Source organism: Suncus etruscus, chromosome 6 (genome assembly GCF_024139225.1).
Source record: "Suncus etruscus isolate mSunEtr1 chromosome 6, mSunEtr1.pri.cur, whole genome shotgun sequence".
Taxonomy (NCBI): Eukaryota; Metazoa; Chordata; class Mammalia; order Eulipotyphla; family Soricidae; genus Suncus; species Suncus etruscus.
The window spans coordinates 33,769,124-33,786,029 of record NC_064853.1 but is presented as its reverse complement, the minus strand read 5'-3'; the positions used below and the strand labels follow the sequence as shown (position 1 = coordinate 33,786,029).

Here is a 16,906-nt window from a genome sequence, read left to right as displayed (position 1 = left end):
ATGGACAGGGACCCTGTGGGCCAGGGGGGTGTTTTCCCAAGGCAGAAGGCCTGCTTTAGGAGTTTATCCATTCCCAAACAAATCTCCGCCAAAGAGGGCTCCTATATGTCCGGCCACAATAGCAGTTTTATTCTGCCCCAGGCTTGTTTACTTAGGGGCACAATGGGGGATTGTGTAGCCGCATGGAATGTGGGTAGGGGCACATGGCAGTGGTTAGAAATGCAAAAAGGGATGACAAAGGGTCCAGGATGGACCAGGCTAGGCATCTTGCAGAGACCAAGGTCCCCAAGTCTTTCTCTGGCTTGAGAATGTCTCTGATTCCCGCAGTGAACCCTGATCAGCCACTCTGGGCTCCCCTGTCTATTGCCCACCATCAAACATAGAACCATGCTTTCCATTCTGGCTTGAGTCTCTCTCTGCTCCAGTGTGAATCCTATGCCCAGATTCCCAACAGAGCAGCAGTATTCCCCTACCCCCAGACTTCTGGGGTCTGCCCCTTCCCTGGCACAAAGCAGGCAGAGATAGGTGATACCCTCCACATGCCAAAGGCAGCCAACCTCTGGCTCCAATCATGAGTAATCAACATTGGGCAGTTCAGCCATTCAGGTGGCAGCAAGGAGGTCCCAGCTTCTAAAGCAAGCCCAAGGCTGGGCCCAGTGACTGCAGATTAGGAGGCTATGCACTTGCTCCTGGCTGATGGAGTGGTGACAAGATGATTCCTGGGCATTTGGTGAGCTGTGTTGACAACGTGGCTGGTAAGCAAACCCACTTTCTCAAGGACAGGGAGAATCTCTGTGCGGGCTTGGGGTCTGCTTCTCTCCCATCTCCATGGGAAGAAGCTGGAGCTTCCCCTCCACTAACTTTTCAGTAGCTGAGTCTCTTTCAATATCATGTGGCCACTTTCCTTCCTTGCAAAATCTTCCCTGCTTGGGGCTGGAGTGAGAGCACAGTGGGGAGGGTATTGGCTTTGCACTTGACCCACCTGGGTTTGATCCTCAAAATTCCATGTGGTCCCTGGAGCCTGCCAGGAGTAATTTCTGAGTGCAGAGCCAGGAGTAACCCCTGAGCATTGCTGGGTGTGGCCCCAAAACCAAAAAAAATATCTTTCCTACTTTATGGCCCTGTACATGTAGAGCATACCTTTGCTTTACTACTGAGTCATACCATTGGCCCTGGGGGCTCCATCACAAATCAAATGATCCAGCCTAGCCCCCCTCTCTTTCCTTCCTTCCTTCCTTCCTTCCTTCCTTCCTTCCTTCCTTCCTTCCTTCCTTCCTTCCTTCCTTCCTTCCTTCCTTCCTTCCTTCCTTCCTTCCTTCCTTCCTTCCTTCCTTCCTTCTCTCTTTCTATTTCTTTTCCTAATGTTGCTTTTATGGACCACACCCCACAATGCTCAGAGACTGCTCCTGATTCTGTACACAGGGATCAACACCTGGCAGTGCTTGGGGGACCATATGGGGTGCCAGGAATAGAACCTGGTTTGGCTGAGTGCAAGGCAAGTGCTTTACAAATTGTGTTATCGGGGCCGGGAAGGTGGCACTAGAGGTAAGGTGTCTGCCTTGCAAGCGCTAGCATAGGATGGACTGCGGTTCGATCCCCGGCGTCCCATATGGTCCCCCCAAGCCAGGAGTGATTTCTGAGTGCATTTGACCCTGAGAGTCAAATGGGTGTGGCCCAAAACCAAACAAAAAAAAAAAAGAAAGAAAGAAAAGAAACAAACTGTATTATAACTCTGCCCCCTACCCTCTTTCATTTTCTTTTTTTTTTTTTGTTTTTGCTTTTCGGGTTACACCTATCGGTGATGCTCAGGGGTTACTCCTGGCTCTGTGCTCAGAAGCCACTCCTGGCAGGCACGGGAGACCATATGGGATACTGGGATTCAAATCACCATCTGTTCGATTAGCTGCGTGCAAGGCAAACGCCCTATCACTGTGCTATCTCTCCAGACCCTGCTTTCATTTTCTTTTTTTTTTTTTTTTTTTTTTTGGTTTTTGGGCCACACCCGGCGATGCTCAGGGGTCACTCCTGGCTGTCTGCTCAGAAATAGCTCCTGGCAGGCACGGGGGACCATATGGGACACCGGGATTCGAACCAACCACCTTTGGTCCTGGAGCGGCTGCTTGCAAGGCAAACGCCGCTGTGCTATCTCTCCGGGCCCTGCTTTCATTTTCTTAATATGCTATTCATTAGTAGGAAGTTGCTGCAGTATCCAACAAAGGAACCCTTTTGTAGTCATGGTTTAACTCAAACTAAGGGCAGTTTTCCCTTACTGACCCCTGATTAGGGCTCTGGACTTCCCTTGCTCTTTGCCTACCATTGGTCCCTCCCTGCTCTTCGTCCTTCACAGTCCTTGGTGCTGACCATGTGGCCTGGTGCCTTTCTGGGGTTTTCACTCAGCCCTGGTTGCTTGGATGGCCCCACTCTCTCCTCAGACCCCCTCATTAGCAACATGGCAGGAAGTCCCCAGGCTAGCTGCATGGAGGATGAAGAGTCATCTTCCAGGATTGAATTCAGGGGGCCTCTTGAGCCTCCCTATGACCCCAACCTTTCACAAACCCTCAGCTGACACCCCTCTCCCGAGAAGCAACTGCTGAGTCAATAGAGCACACCCTGTTCAAGAGGACTGGTGACCTTTCTAGGTTAACTATCTCCCCCCTTCACGCTCTCTGCTAGTTGGGTGCGCCCCATGGAGCAGGCACTGTCCATAAATCCTTTCCAGGGATCTGCTGGCTTAGTCACTGCTTCACAGTAACTCCCAGAATTACGACTGTTCAGCTCCATGGGTGCTGCCCCAGGCCCTGGATTGGCAGGTGAGACCCGGTGCATGGGATTGCAAAGCCCCAGCTCCAGCGACTGGGCAGGTCATTGCTCACCCACTCACTGCTCAGTCTCCTAATCTCTGAAATTAGAAACAGATCAGAAATCCCTAACAGATGAACAAACTAGATCACCCCAGAGTGATCCACCAAGCACACTCCAGTGCCTCTGTTGGAACCAGGTGCCTGAACGAAGCTAGTTCTGACCCTTTCTTCCCATGATTTCCTAAGATTTCTATGTTACCTTTGAAAAATGTTCTTGCATCCTCCCTCCCCTGATTACAAAGCAGCAGGAATTTATCACAGGCATGGAAAGGACAGCAACTCGGGACAGCGGCCATGGCTGGAGAGTCCACAGCAGCAGCAACCAGCCTGCCGGGGCTGAACTTCTCCCTCCTCTTTGGTCCTAATCCCCCTGACTTCTATTTCCACCCCACCTCTAACTGCCCTGCGCCTGCCTCCTGTCTGCCTACAGTCACATCTCCTGGCTATTTTGGTGAGGTCGGAGCCCTGGCGCACAGTGAGGAGTCCTGAGTGGAGTGGGCGGGCAGGGCCCCCTGGGACGCATCAGCCCTGGGGTTTACTCATGGGCTGGGGTTCCGTCCAAGACAAACTTTCTGGAGAAGCCTGAGACCTACCTCCCAGACTGATCTGCAGCCAAACCCGGATGACGATGCTGACTTTCTGTGAGCCCCAGAGGGGGATTCAGGCAGTCACTGCCCCAGGAGATCCCACGCCCCCGCCACATCCCCCAGAATTGTCCCCACAAGTTCTCTCCCATCGGCCCGGCTGCCCACAGGGACCACCTGTCCCACCCAGACAGAGCCACTGTCCTTCCTCTGACTGTGCCCAACTGGACTTGGGCCAGAGCTGGAGGGGCAGGAGTGCGGAAATGGCCCCAGGTTCCAGCGGGACATTGGCTGATGCTCCCATCTTTAGGTGCTTGGGAATACAGCCTTAAGAGTGGGGGAAGGCAGGGTCTGCAGATGGCAGGACGTGCAGCAAGCAGACAAACTGGGGCAATAGGACGGGGGCCTGACGGGGCCCTGCCTCTGCCCTGGAGATGCCCAGGATCCCTGCCTAGCACTGCACTGCCTGGTAGTCTCTGCTCTAGATGGTGGGCAGCGAGCTGTTCTCTGGAAAGAGGCTGTGGCCTAAAATTTGAGGGGAAACCCCCTCCCCACTTCTCCCAAACCCAACTCTGGGGACTGGTTCTCTCACTTCTAAACACCAGGTCAGACACCTCAGGGTCCGAGGAGCATGGCTTTCCAGGTCCCCTCACTTTCTTCCTCCAGTCCTTGCTGGGGTGAGGGTACACGGGCATCGGCCCCCTTGCTTCTCTCTGTCTATATCCCCCACCCTTGCCGTGAGCCCCTGTACCACTGCCCCCTCACCCCCTCTCCCCATAGGAGTAGCTGCCGTGGCATAGACAATGGGGCTGTATTGATCAGTACAATTCCTGGGCACCTCCGGCCCGTCTCCCCGGGAGCCAGGACAATGCAGCTTTGATACACAGAGCAGATTCTCATCAGGTCCTTAGGCTGGGGGGCCCCTACCCCCACCATCTCATTTACCCCTCACCCCCCCACCAGCTCTTCCTGCACTCCTTTGCACAGTTACAACAACTTTCTGGGTCACTTTTGCTGGTGTCTGTCTCGCTCGCTGGCACAGACCAAGCTCTAGGTCCTCTCCCCACCCCCAGCCCAACCTCCCAGCCTGCCAGACCCCAGGAGGGGGCTTGACCTCTGGAAAGTGACTGACCTGCTCTGGGGAGGCGGGGGCTGCTGGTCCACAAGCTACAGCCATCCCAGGGTGGGCACTCGGAGGGGAGCCGGGGCACCCGCGTGTCCCCGCTGCTCATTCACACCTCTGCCAGCTCCAGGCAGCACTGACCATCCCCTGCGTCTCCCGGTGCCCGCTGGCCAGCGCGATTACTTTCACCTCATCTCCTCCCGAGGCTCGGCCTCCCCTCCCTGGCCCTGCCCCTCCGGCGGGTGCCCATGCTGCCTGCTCGGGGTCCAGAGTGAGGCATGGGCTGCTCATGACTTTTCCTTGTTCCCAGCAAGTTGTTGGAACCAAACATGCATATACTCGTTTACAGACATTGAATGAGGCGACAGGAGTGCAGGAGAGCGGGTGATATTTCCTTCCTCCCAAGGATGGACAGAGGGGCCTCAGGATCCCACTGGGCATTAGAGAGGGAGGAAGAACACAGGTGTCATTGGACATTAGAGAGGGGCAGGTGTTGGGGCTGGAGAGACAGCACAGCAGTGTTGCCCTTGCAAGCAGCTGATCCAGGACCTAAGGTGGTTGGTTCGAATCCCGGTGTCCCATATGGTCCCCTGTGCCTGCCAGGAGCTATTTCTGAGCAGATAGGAATAACCCCTAGCACCACCAGGTGTGGGCCCCCCCCCCCAAAAAAAAAGAGAGGGGCAGGTGGGGCACGGGCATCATTGGAAACTAGTATGGGGCAGGGGATATAGTCCACTCAGCATTACTTCAGCCTCTTGCATTGCTTGAGTGGAGTGGTCAGGGAATGTTTCGCCTTGGGTCTGTCCTCCCCAGGTGGAGGGACACAGTCAGCCAACCTACTGGGTGTCTCATAGTAATAGTAGAAGTGACTGCAAGACAGCTCACTGGTCTGTGGCCTATGTGTCCACTTTACTAAGGAAAGAGTCCACAGAGTACAGACAAAATCCAGTGGGGACCTACCATACTTTCCAGCACTGAAGGGCTTCCCCAGGGAGCCCAAGGACCTGAGTTCACTCTAGCCAGTGTCTCCCTCGGCTTGCCTCTCTGATGCCCCTTCTCTGACTAAACTCCTGAGGATACTGAGGCCCCCAGCAACAGCTGGGAAGTTGCTGGAGGATTTACAGGGTGGAAGGGGTCATGACCATGGTATAAAAGTGACTGTCCCATAGGTGGCTGATAAGCCCACAGGAAGCCAAGTGGGGAGACTTGGCTTTGACCAAAATGTACAGGTTGTAGAGCCAAGCGGTATGAGTGCAAACCCCACTCAGACAGGCAGATCTCACCACATCCAGCTTCAGCCAGTTTCCCAGGTATCTACAAGGGGGAGAATCCTTCTTGCCTACCTCTGAACCCAGGGAAGGGAGACTGTGGAGACTTAGAGAGAATAGTGCTAAGTACTTCTGGTAATGAGGAAGCCTGAGAAATGGATACTGTCCAAAGACCATCACATAGAACCAGAACGTGATAGTACATCAAGGAGGGAGCTAGCCCTGCAAGTATTTGACCTGGACTCAATCCTCAGCATCCCATATGGTCCCCTGAGCACCATTAGGAGTTATTCCTTAGTGCAGAGCCAGGAGTAACCTCTGAGCATCACTGATGTGCACCCACAACAAACAAACAAAAAACAACAAAATACCTTCCTGTGGCTAGGTGATGTGCATGGATTATGTGTGTGCATGCGTGTATGTGTGCTGCTGCTGTGTGCGGGTGTGCACTCATCAAATTCTCCCAAAAGCCCCTTGATGAAGGGCCTCAGACAAGTCACCTCACAAGGGCCCCAGAGGCTGACAACTCAGGCTCACTGGGTGGGACATGCCTTTGAGTTCCCAGACTCACTCTGCTGACTTCCTGCGGGCACAGACTAAGGACCGAGGCTCGGCCAGACTCTGGCTCCAGGAAGGTCCAGTCACCCATGATGGCTAAGGGCTCCCTTCCACCCAGGGTGGGCTCTGGGCTCTGGCTGCCCTGGCCTGGGCCGGGTGCCCAGAACAGGCAGCCCTGGCTGGAGGCTTTCTCTGGCTCTGGCTGCAGGGACGGGAGGCGGCAGCAGCCCAGCTGGGCCCTGGCCGTAATGAGGCCTCATTAGTGGGATCCAGCTGCTCGGGCCCCACTTAGGGAGACCGACTCCCCCGGCCCCAGCTCTGACTTCCCTTAATAGGTGCAGGCGTGCTTCCAGAGGGGCAAGGAGTCGAGGGTCTGTGTGGGTTCTGGGGCTGAGAAGAGCTGGGGGAGGTGCTGCAGGGAAGGATGTGCATGGAGGGGTGGGCTCAGCCTAGTGTTCATGGGCTCCATGAACATGAGCTGAGGGGGTGACCTAAACAAGGGAGGACATGCTGAGAGGAAGCCTGACGAAGGGGCCTTTCCTCTGGCTCTAGAGATCTACTTTGCTTGGGGTCCAGGGACAGTTAGGGGGACCCAAGATCATTCAGTGGAGCCTCTGGGTCAGAAACTGAGGAGCTAGGGCCAAAGAGATAGCACAGTAGTAGGGCATTTGCCTTGCATGCAGCGGATCCAGGATGGATGGGGCCAAAGAGATAGCACAGTAGTAGGGCATTTGCCTTGCATGCAGCGGATCCAGGATGGATGGTAGTTTGAACCCCGGCATCCCCTGTGCCTGCCAGGAGCAATCTCTGAGCGCAGAGCCAGGAGTAACCCCTGAGCTCAGCCAGGTGTGACCCCCCCCCCCAAACCCAAAACCACAGAAACTGAGGAGTTGAGCTGTCTTGGTGAGAACACTCATGGGTGTGAGGCCTTTGGTACAGAGAATGGCCCTGTGTGACTGTGCCTGAGTCAAGAAAGTACCAAGTATGTGTCCAGTCCTGGGTTAGAAAATGTCTCCCAGAAAGCCAGAAAGATAGTATTGGGTAGGGTAACTGTCTTCTACATGACCCACTCAGGTTTGATCCCTACCCAGTAACTCATATAGTCCCTAGAGCACTGCCAGGAGTAATTTCTGAGTGCAGAGCCAGGAACCACCCCTAAGCATAGCTGGCTGTCTCGCACCCCAAGTGACTCCTAGGCATGAGGAACTATGCCAAGGATTCTCACTGGATGCTAGGACCTGAGTTAAGATGTTCCCACTAGTGCCTGGAGATACACTACAGTGGGTTGAGTTCTTGTCTTGCATGTAGCTGACCTGGGTTTGATTCCCAGTAATATGGTCTCCTGAGCAACCCAGGAGTAATTCTTTTTTTTTTTTTTTTGGTTTTTGGTTTTGGGGTCATAACCGGCAGCACTCAAGGGTTCTCCTGGCTCTCTACTCAGAAATCGCTCCTGGCAGGCACAGGGGATCATATGGGATGCTGGGATTCGAACCACCGTCCTTCTGCATGAAAGGCAAATGCCTTACCTCTGTGCCATCTCTCCAGCCCCAGGAGTAATTCTTGAGTGCAGAGCCAGAAGTAACCTTTCAGTACTTCTGGGTGTGGTCTCCAAATCCCATCCCTACAAAGAAGTTCTCACCAAAGGCCAAAGAGATACTACAGAGGAACTTGTCTTAGACACAGTTGGCCTGAGTCAATCAAGAAAAAAAACAACTAAATCAAAAAACAAATAAGAAGCTCCTAAAGGAGCCGAGTGTTAGTGCTAGAGGTAAGGCATTTGCCTTTCACATGTTAACCTAGGACAGATTACGGTTTGATCCGCGGTGTCTCATATGGTCCCCCCAAGCCAGAAGCAATTTCTGAGCACATAGCAAGGAGTAACCCCTGAGTGTCACTGAGTGTGGCCGAAAAAACAAACAACAAACAACAACAAAAAAGAAGCTCCTAAAGATGTCAGCTCAGGCCAGCAAGACTCTGCAGAGTGTGACTCTGCTCTTGTGAATTCCTCAGGGATGCTGATGTCTGCTAGCCCTGGGTGGAGCCCATGCATACCAGCCCTAAGTGGGCTATGCCCCCTGAGTGTTGACCTGTGCTGATATCCATCAGGGAGTGTGGCCACATGCTGGGACTCATCACCAGGTGAGTGATGAGTAGGCTCTACAAGGGAGTGTCCCACGTGGGCCAGGCCCGTGCTTGGTGAGGGGCCAATGTAAGCCAAGCCTATACGTGTTAGGCATTTTCCACAAGTCAGGACTGGGGTGGGAAAGTACCTACTATGTGCCAGATAGGTCCTGAGATGAATGGACCAGATAAGAAGAGGCCAAGCCCTCCTGCATAAGCCAACCAAAGGGATAGGGGTGGAGTGACTGTGTGGCCTGGGGCTTACACAAAGCCTTGTGGGATGATGGAGATGCTCTGCATCAGGTCACTGACTTGCTGACTCCTCTTATTCCAGCAGATTTCTGGGTATGGAAGTACCCAGAAGAGGGTACCTGAAGAACTCTGAGAGGGGAGTGTGGACACAGTGCAGGGGGCTGAATGAGCTGACCTGGGCACTTAGCTCAAGGCCATAGAGCTAAAGTTGAGCCATGGGACTCTCTTGCTCCCTGTCCTAGCTCCCCTCCTCCAGCTCCCTGATCTCAAAGCCCCAGGCAGTGCTGCTGTTGCTTAGTGGACCCCACCATGCCCCTAAGCGTCCCAGCTGCTCCCCATGCCCTGGCCAGCTGGGCTCTTACAAGACTCTGTTCTAGGAGGCATTGAGGCATGAGTGAGACAGCTGAGCCTGGCAGAGACCATCTGGGCAGGGATGGGGGGAAGAGACATGTGTGGCAGGCATGTGGGCCTGGGCACGTGCAGGACAATACTGCCTGTCTGGGGAGACTATCTGTCCATATCCTTGTACCCATTCTTGGGGTGAAGGGGCTTGGGCATGAGGACTCCATGGCAGGGGCTGCATGCTTGTGGCATGTCTCAAGATCCAAGTGGCATCAGAACTACAGACCTGGGATGATTGGAGGGTCACTGGTTGGCATGTGTGGCTCTCAACACCCCCTTTCCTGCCCCACCCTAATGTATACATAAGAAGAGTCCTCAGTCATCGGCCCAGAGAGGACACCGCACCCAGTCAAGGGGTGGTTTTGCTGCTCTGGCTGGCAGAGAGATGGGGCTCCTCGGGCCGTATCCTAGAGACCAGCGCTGAATGGAGGCAGTTTCAGTTCCAAACTGGGCCCGTGAATAGAGTAGCCCAAGGTCAACAGTCGAACTGGAAAAGAGGCAGGAATAGAATCTCCAGCAGCCACTGGGGGTGCCCAGGGGACAAATGCTATGAGCCTCAAACGCAGCGGCTGTGGAGGTCAGGACCGAAGGGCAGAGGGCTCGGAGAAACGGAGCCCCAGCTATCTTTAGGCACATCCTGGTGCTGGGAACGGGGGTCCCCAGGCTCCTTCCTCCCCTTCTCTGGTCCTGCAGTACCCAAGGGCAGGAATGCTCTTTTCCATCAGGGTCTGAAGACTGTGAGGCTCTCCACATGCCCATGAGGTGGCCATGGCCTCGCCTGCCCCCACACAGGCCTTTCAGCTTTCAGGATGGTTCCCAAGAAAGAGACTGCAGATACATTCTTTAGGTTTCTAGGGACAGAGCCACCTTCTCCACTTCAGTCCTGTGCCAATGCCAAGACTTCCCCCCAGGAGAGTGAACCCATATTCTATATTATCCCAGTACCCCCCAGACCACCCTTCAGAAAGTGTTCTAGATGTCATCCCTGCAGCTGAACCCCCAGAGTGCAGGTGGGACTTTCAGAAACTTCTTTCTTTTTCCTTTTTTTTTGTTTTTTTGTTTTTTGTTTTTGGGTCACACCCGGCAGTGCTCAAGGGTTACTTCTGGCTTACGCTTAGAAATCGCTCCTGTCAGGCTCAGGGGACCATATGGGATGCCAGACTCAAACCACTGACCTTCTGCATGCAAGGCAAACACCTTACCTCCATGCTATCTCTCCGGCCCCCAGAAACTTCTTTCATGTGGACTTGTTCCTACCCAGAGGGGCCAGACCAGAGGTGGGGCACTGAGGGGACACTGAGGGAGGGTCTTGGCCACTGGAGCAGAACCACCTTGTCTCCCCAAACCATGCTTTTGGAGCAGGTCCCTCAAGACCAGAAAAGTGTTGGTAAGAAACAGAGCCACCAGAACAGAACATCAATGAATGACAAAGTGTAACATACAGGGGTTGGAAGAGAAGGAAAGCTCCATTCAGTCACTGGTTTCCTCCCCAGAATCACCTCAGTGGGCATGTCCTTCAGGCAATAACCAAAAGAAGCACAATCGCTGCCTTAAAGGTCTGGTCTTTTTAAAAAATCATACTAATAAATATAAAAGAAATAAAAGTATATTTACAGGTGATATACTTGTATGCCTAGAAATTTTCCTGGGACTTATTAAAAGATCACCCAAAACTAATAAGTGACTTCAAGATTATGGAATACATAATAGACATATAAAATTACAAGGTATTTATATAGATTCACAATGAACAAATATAAAAAAATTGTTTTTGAACCACACCTAGAAGTGCTCAGGGGTTTACTCCTGGCTCTGCGCTGAGGACTCATGGCAGGTCTGGGGCACCATATGGAGTGACAGGGATTGAACCCAGGTTAGCCTCATGCAAGGCAAGTGCCCTAACCACCTTAAGGAAAAAAAAAGGGGGGCTGGGCAGTGGCGCTAGAAGTAAGGTGCCTGCCTTGCCTGCGCTACCCTTGGGCGGACCGCGGTTCGATCCCCCGGTGTCCCTTATGATCCCCCAAGCCAGGAGGGACTTCTGAGTGCATAGCCAGGAGTAACCCCTAAGCATCACCGGGTATGGCCCAAAAAAAAAAAAAAAAAGTCTGGTCTTCATCTCCTGGTTCCAGGTTTTCCATTGCCAAGCTGCTCAGTCCCCCAATAGGAGCTCTTCCTGCCAGCCCTGCCCAGGCCCTGCTTTTGCCTCAGCTTCTCAGGGTGCCCACCACCACACCTCCGGGCCAGAGATGACCAAGGGGAAAGGGAGACTTTCTCAGAAACCTCAAGGGAGATGCCACAAGTTAGGTTCTTTCTGAGTCACCTTTCAGAGTGAAAAAGACTTGGAAGGCAAAAAACCAGGGTCTAAGCCCTCTCCTCTCATGTTCAGATAGAAGTGGGATGGGGGTGAGGGTGTTCCCAGCCAGCTGCAAGGATAACTTTGGGAATTTGAGACTCAGTTTCTTTTTCTCTAGGGATGGGCTTTTGCCTCAGATGGGCCCTGTAGGTTCAGGCAGGATCTGCCTCACTGGGAGCTTAGGGGTCACCCTCAGCACTACCAGTGAGAGGAGCCTCCCAGATCTACCAGAAGTGGCGAAGACTCTAAGGGAGCAGCCTCCTGTCTTCTCCAACCTACCCATTACTTACCAGCATCCCTTTGGCACCTTTTCCGACCATGGCGGCAGTGAGGTGAGCTCTGGAGTCTGGGAGCACTCACACAGCCTTGGCTTCTGGCACCTTCTAGACCACAGACTTCAAGGGCTGAGGAGAGAACAGAGTGATGAAGTGAGGCCCTGGAAGTGGGATATGTGGGAACATGCCTTCCCACAGGCAGTCCAGAATGGGGGAGGGCTGCAAGCTCTGTCATACCCCTTCCCCCACTCCTCAGCCCTTTCCCCAACTTGCTGCTTTCAGAGTGACCTCTTTGATGCTCTTCCCTAGCAACTCTCCCAACCCTTCCCCAGCATCCCTGGGGCTCCAGGCTTCCTGTCCCCATGGGCAAAGGCCTATTTTTGACTCTTCAGATGCCCAATTCTATACAAAGAAAATAAAATAAAAACATAAGCCCAGAACTGGGACAGGGTCTGCCTCCTTCAGTGCCTGGGTGAATGACTTCAACCTTTCCCCTCAAGGCCTGTCAGTTTGCCTCAAGCTGGGCTCCCCAACTGCCTCCCTCATCCTAGTGCTACTCAATTGGGCTCCAAGAAGTGGTCCAGAGAGCTTCGGCCCTGGACACTGGTGCAGGCAGCTTCTTGCCCTTGCCAGCCATAGCACCTCCTTCTGGTCCCAAGTGGAAAGCCTTGGGCTGAGTCTATGTGTCACTTATGTGTCATCACCTTTTCTCAGGGTCTTTCACCAGAAAGGACCAGGGCTTTCTCCTGGTTTGCATAGCTCCTGAAATCTTCTCAGTTCCATGGAAACTGTCTACCAGTTGCCAATGAACACCTTCAGCCTTGGGTCTGTGTGCCTCAACCCTCTGGCTCAGCAGAACCCTATGACAAGATTGTGTGCTGAACTGAATGGAAGAAACATGGGTGGGTAGGTAGAGAGAAACCCACCATTTCAGAGGCCAGGCCAGGCTGAAATATGGTAGGAAAAGCTAAGATACAGTGTGGGGCTAGTGTGCTGAACTGAGAGTGGAGCCTCTCACAGAGCCATGCTGGGCTCTGTGGGTTCATGTCAAAGGGAAATGGGGACTTTTATTTTTGCAGTGTGGGGTCTAAACCAAGAACTTCACATGGGTAACTGGCCCTTTGTAGGCTTTTTGTTTGTTTGTTTTATTTCATCTCTCTTTTTTTTTTTTTTTTGTGGCCTCCCAGGCAGTGCTCAGTGGGCATGGGGGACATTCTGGTGAGATTCTGCAACCCTGTATGGGCTGGTGGCTGAATGCATGCCCCAGGTGGCTTTGACCCAGCAGGGCTGCCTGCCCAGAAGTGCTGGGATGGAGGTGGGAAAATTTCAAAGCTACATCTGGCATTTGGGAACCATAAGGGGTGGGGGAATCAAACTGTATCCAGTGTATTACTTCCCCAATCCCCTGTATTTTTTCCCTTTAAGCACCCATCACAGTCACAAAGGATGTAGCATTTCTTGCATTTGGGGGACTCATCAAGTGGGCACATGCAGAGCGTAGCCGGTAAGGTTTACCCAGTGCAAAAATGCCTTCCTGATAGGGGTTTCTCCTGAGGGGTATGCAGGGAAGAAATCAAGCTTCAGGGAATCTCAGGGAATTCTCTTGGAAAGAGACAGCGCCAAGGGTTGGGGGCTATGCAACCAGGAAGGATTCAACTCTACTTCAGCTGTCCTTCCCTCCCAAGGAGCCAACCATTTCAAAGTCTGTTCCGTGTCATCCACAGCCACCATCATGGGTCACCTCTCAACCACAGGTCCAGGAAGCTGATCACTGGAAGTCTAGAAGGGAACACCTGGTTTATGCAAATCATTCTGACTTCTGCAGGCCTTTGCCCAGGCCCCCTGGCCTCTGGTAGGGTACTCTTTGCTGGGTAGGGACTTAGAACCATTTCCCTTTGCCTATCACCCTATAGCCTCTCTGCCCCTGAATGTCCTTGGAATGAGCACTCTGATCCTGGTTTTGGTCTTCTGGGGGGCAGCCAGAGAGGGACTGTGCTCCCTAGGAAGGTAATAATACCCTTCACTCATTGCACCTCTCCCTCTGAGCTATGAACTCCAATTTGATCTTACTCACTTAAGACAGTCAGAGGAGGATGAGGGCATTACTGCAGGGCATTGAGATGGAAAACAATAGGCAAATGGTCCAGACAAGTAAACCAAGTGTGGGAAGTTCAGAAATCTTTGCTTCAGGATGCTCCTGCCAGGTAAACACCCAGTGAAAATCAGTCCTTGCCTTCAGGGAGATTGTAGGGTGGGGCAAAGACTATACAGAAGCTTAAAGGAGACAGAAGAGCTAGCTCAGCCACTTCTTCTGCCTTACCATTTCTATTTACTAGTGCTTCTCAATTATTTTCGGTCATACCTCCCTAGGAAGAAGAAAACATTTTCTGTGCTCCCCCACGCGACTGTAAATAGTATCTTTATTTAAAAAACCTTAACCTGCAAAACAAAAATATATAAAATAATTTGAGCTGATTTTTTAATCAGAGGTGATGTCTGGATTAATGGCTACAAAGAGCACGTTTTGCAATGCATAGTTTTCCGAAGCGGGGTTTCAAGCGGGACACAGCAACTCAGCTCCAGAGATATACAGAGACATAAACACAGGACTTAGCTTGTTACGACAGTGTTTGCTGAGGTCAAACACGCCCCCCTTTATGGAGCCTAGTGCCCCCCTGGGGGACGTGCCCCACTATTGGGAAGTATATATTTGCTAGATACTTACTTGGTTTGGGGACTACCCTCAGTAGTGCTGACAGTGCTACTTCTGGTTTAGTATTAAGAGGTTGCTCCCCAGAGATGCTCAGGGGACTATGCAGTACAGAGGGTGCTAAACCCAAGCCTCCCACATGCAAAGCATATGCCCTTGCCCTCTAAGATCTCCTTGCAGCCTCAGCCATTTCTGTTGAGTGGTTCCTTTCAAAAAAGGAGCTATTTGGTCCGGAGAGATAGCATAGCAGTTAGGTGTTTGCCTTGCAAGCAGCCGATTCAGGATGGATGGTGGTTTGGATCCTGGCATCCCATATGGTCCCCTGTACCTGCCAGGAACAATTTTTTTTTCTTTTCTTTTTTTCTTCTTCTGGTTTTTGGGTCACACCTGGCAGCTTTCAAGGCTTACACCTAGCTCTACACTCAGAAATCGCTCCTGGCAGACTTAGGGGACCATATGGGATGCCAGAATTCGAACCACCATCCTTCTGCATACAAGGCAAATGCCTTATCTCCATGCTATCTCTCCGGCCCCATAGGAGCAATTTTTGAGCGCAGAGACAGGAGTAACCCCTGAGTGCCAGCTGAGTGTGACCCAAAAACTAAAAACCAAAAATAAATAAATAAATAAATAAAAATAAAAAGAGGAGCTACTTAAAAAAACATAAGAAGGGAACAAAAAATGGCCAAAGGCAACAAAACTTGATTACAGAAGTGTGTCTACAGAACTGGGTGAAAGGTAAATAAATTAAAAAAAAAAAGGAGCTACTGAATATCTACAAGACGTCAGGCCCTCTTTAAAGTGCTGGGATCCACGTCATCAGGCATCAGATGGGCCCCGGAACATGCATGAGTGTTGACAAATAGGTCAGCATGTGGGGTTGAGCTTGGGCCCTGAGATCTTGGGCTGGGCCAGGACTTTGATTCTGTCACCACATGTGTGATTCAAGGAGATGAGTTAATCTCTTTGAGCCTTGGTTTTCTCATCCTGGAAAATGGGATTAAGAATACTTCTTTTATTGGTTCTGAAATTCCAGAATTCCAATTTTATTGATGTGTTTTGTTTGTTTTGTTTTGGGGTCACACTCAGCAGGCACTTAGAGTTTATTCCTGCTCTGTGCTCAGAAATTGCTCCTGGGAGGCATGGGGGACCATATGGGATGCCGGGATTCGAACCACTGTCTGTCCTGGATCGGCTGCATGCAAGGCAAACGCCCTACCACTGTGCTCTCTCCCGCCCTATTAGTGTGTTTTTAAGGTGTGTGTGTGTGTGTGTGTGTGTGTGTGTGTACTAAGAATCAAATTCAGAAACATATTCTCTATCACTAAGTACTATCATTAACTCCTCTTGGAGGTATCTGCATTGGCTTTGATCTGGGGCTACTGTGGTGGAGCCTGGGATCAAACTTAACTAAGTATGTGCTTTAGCCCTTTGAGCCCTGATCTTCTGCTTATTTGATTTTTCTATTTTGGGGGGGGGCACACCTGGCAGCATTCAGGAGTTACTCCCAGCTCTGCACTAAGAATCACTCCTGACAGGCTCGGGGGACCATATGGGGTGCTGGGAATCGAACCTGGGTCTATCCCGGGTTGGCTGTGTGCAAGGCAAACACCCTACTACTGTGCTATCTCTCCGGCCCCTTATTTGATTTTTTTTAAGTGATACAAAAGTTTCTTTTTTGAGGGGCTACACCCAGATATTCTCAGGTTTTACTCCTGGTACTGAGCTCAGGGAATACTCCTGGTGGAATGTTGGTAGTTGTTTTTTGTTTTTTGTTTTTTGTTGTTTTTTTTTTTTTGGTTTTTGGTTTTTGGGCCACACCCAGTGATGCTCAGGGGTTACTCCTGGCTATGCGCTCAGAAGTCACTCCTGGCTTGGGGGACCATATGGGACACCGGGGGATCGAACCGCGGTCCGTCCAAGGCTAGCGCTGGCAAGGCAGGCACCTTACCTCTAGCGCCACCGCCCGGCCCCAGTTTTTTGTTTTTTTTTTTGCAGTGGGCACACCTGGTGGTGCTCAGGTGTTATTCCTGGCTCTTCAATCAGAAATCACTCCTGGTGGGCTCCGGGGACCATATGGGATGCCAGGGATTGAACTTGGGTTGGTACCGGGTCGGTAGGGTACAATGCAAAGGCCCTACTGCTGTGCTATCACTCCTTCCCCCTATATGAGGTTCCAGAGATAGAATCTGGGTAGAAACTGGTGTAAAGTAAGTGTCCTATCTGTTGTACTATCTCTCCAACCCTGAAATATAGTTTTATTCCTTAGTTTTTGTTTTTGGCCACACTCAGTGGCACTTGAGTTACTCCTGGCTTTTCGCTCAGAAATCACTCCTAGCAGGCTTGGGGGAACATATAGGATGCTGGGAATCAAACCTGAATTGGCGGGCAAATGCCCT

General features: G+C 51.9%; 1 protein-coding gene across 3 annotated transcripts in view; it reads right to left on the bottom strand.

Annotated features, from left to right (window-relative positions):
- Positions 1-16,906, bottom strand: part of SLC6A9 (solute carrier family 6 member 9) — a 36,240-nt gene that overhangs the window by 14,340 nt on the left and 4,994 nt on the right. For 2 of the 3 annotated variants that reach the window (XM_049774750.1, XM_049774751.1), the window contains exon 2: positions 11,813-11,926. In XM_049774750.1, coding sequence (XP_049630707.1) covers positions 11,813-11,842 — 30 coding nt within the window. In that variant the 5' untranslated portion in view covers positions 11,843-11,926. Of the gene's footprint in view, positions 1-4,577; positions 4,715-11,812; positions 11,927-16,906 lie in introns of those variants that run through there. The other variant, XM_049774748.1, reaches the window with a different exon arrangement.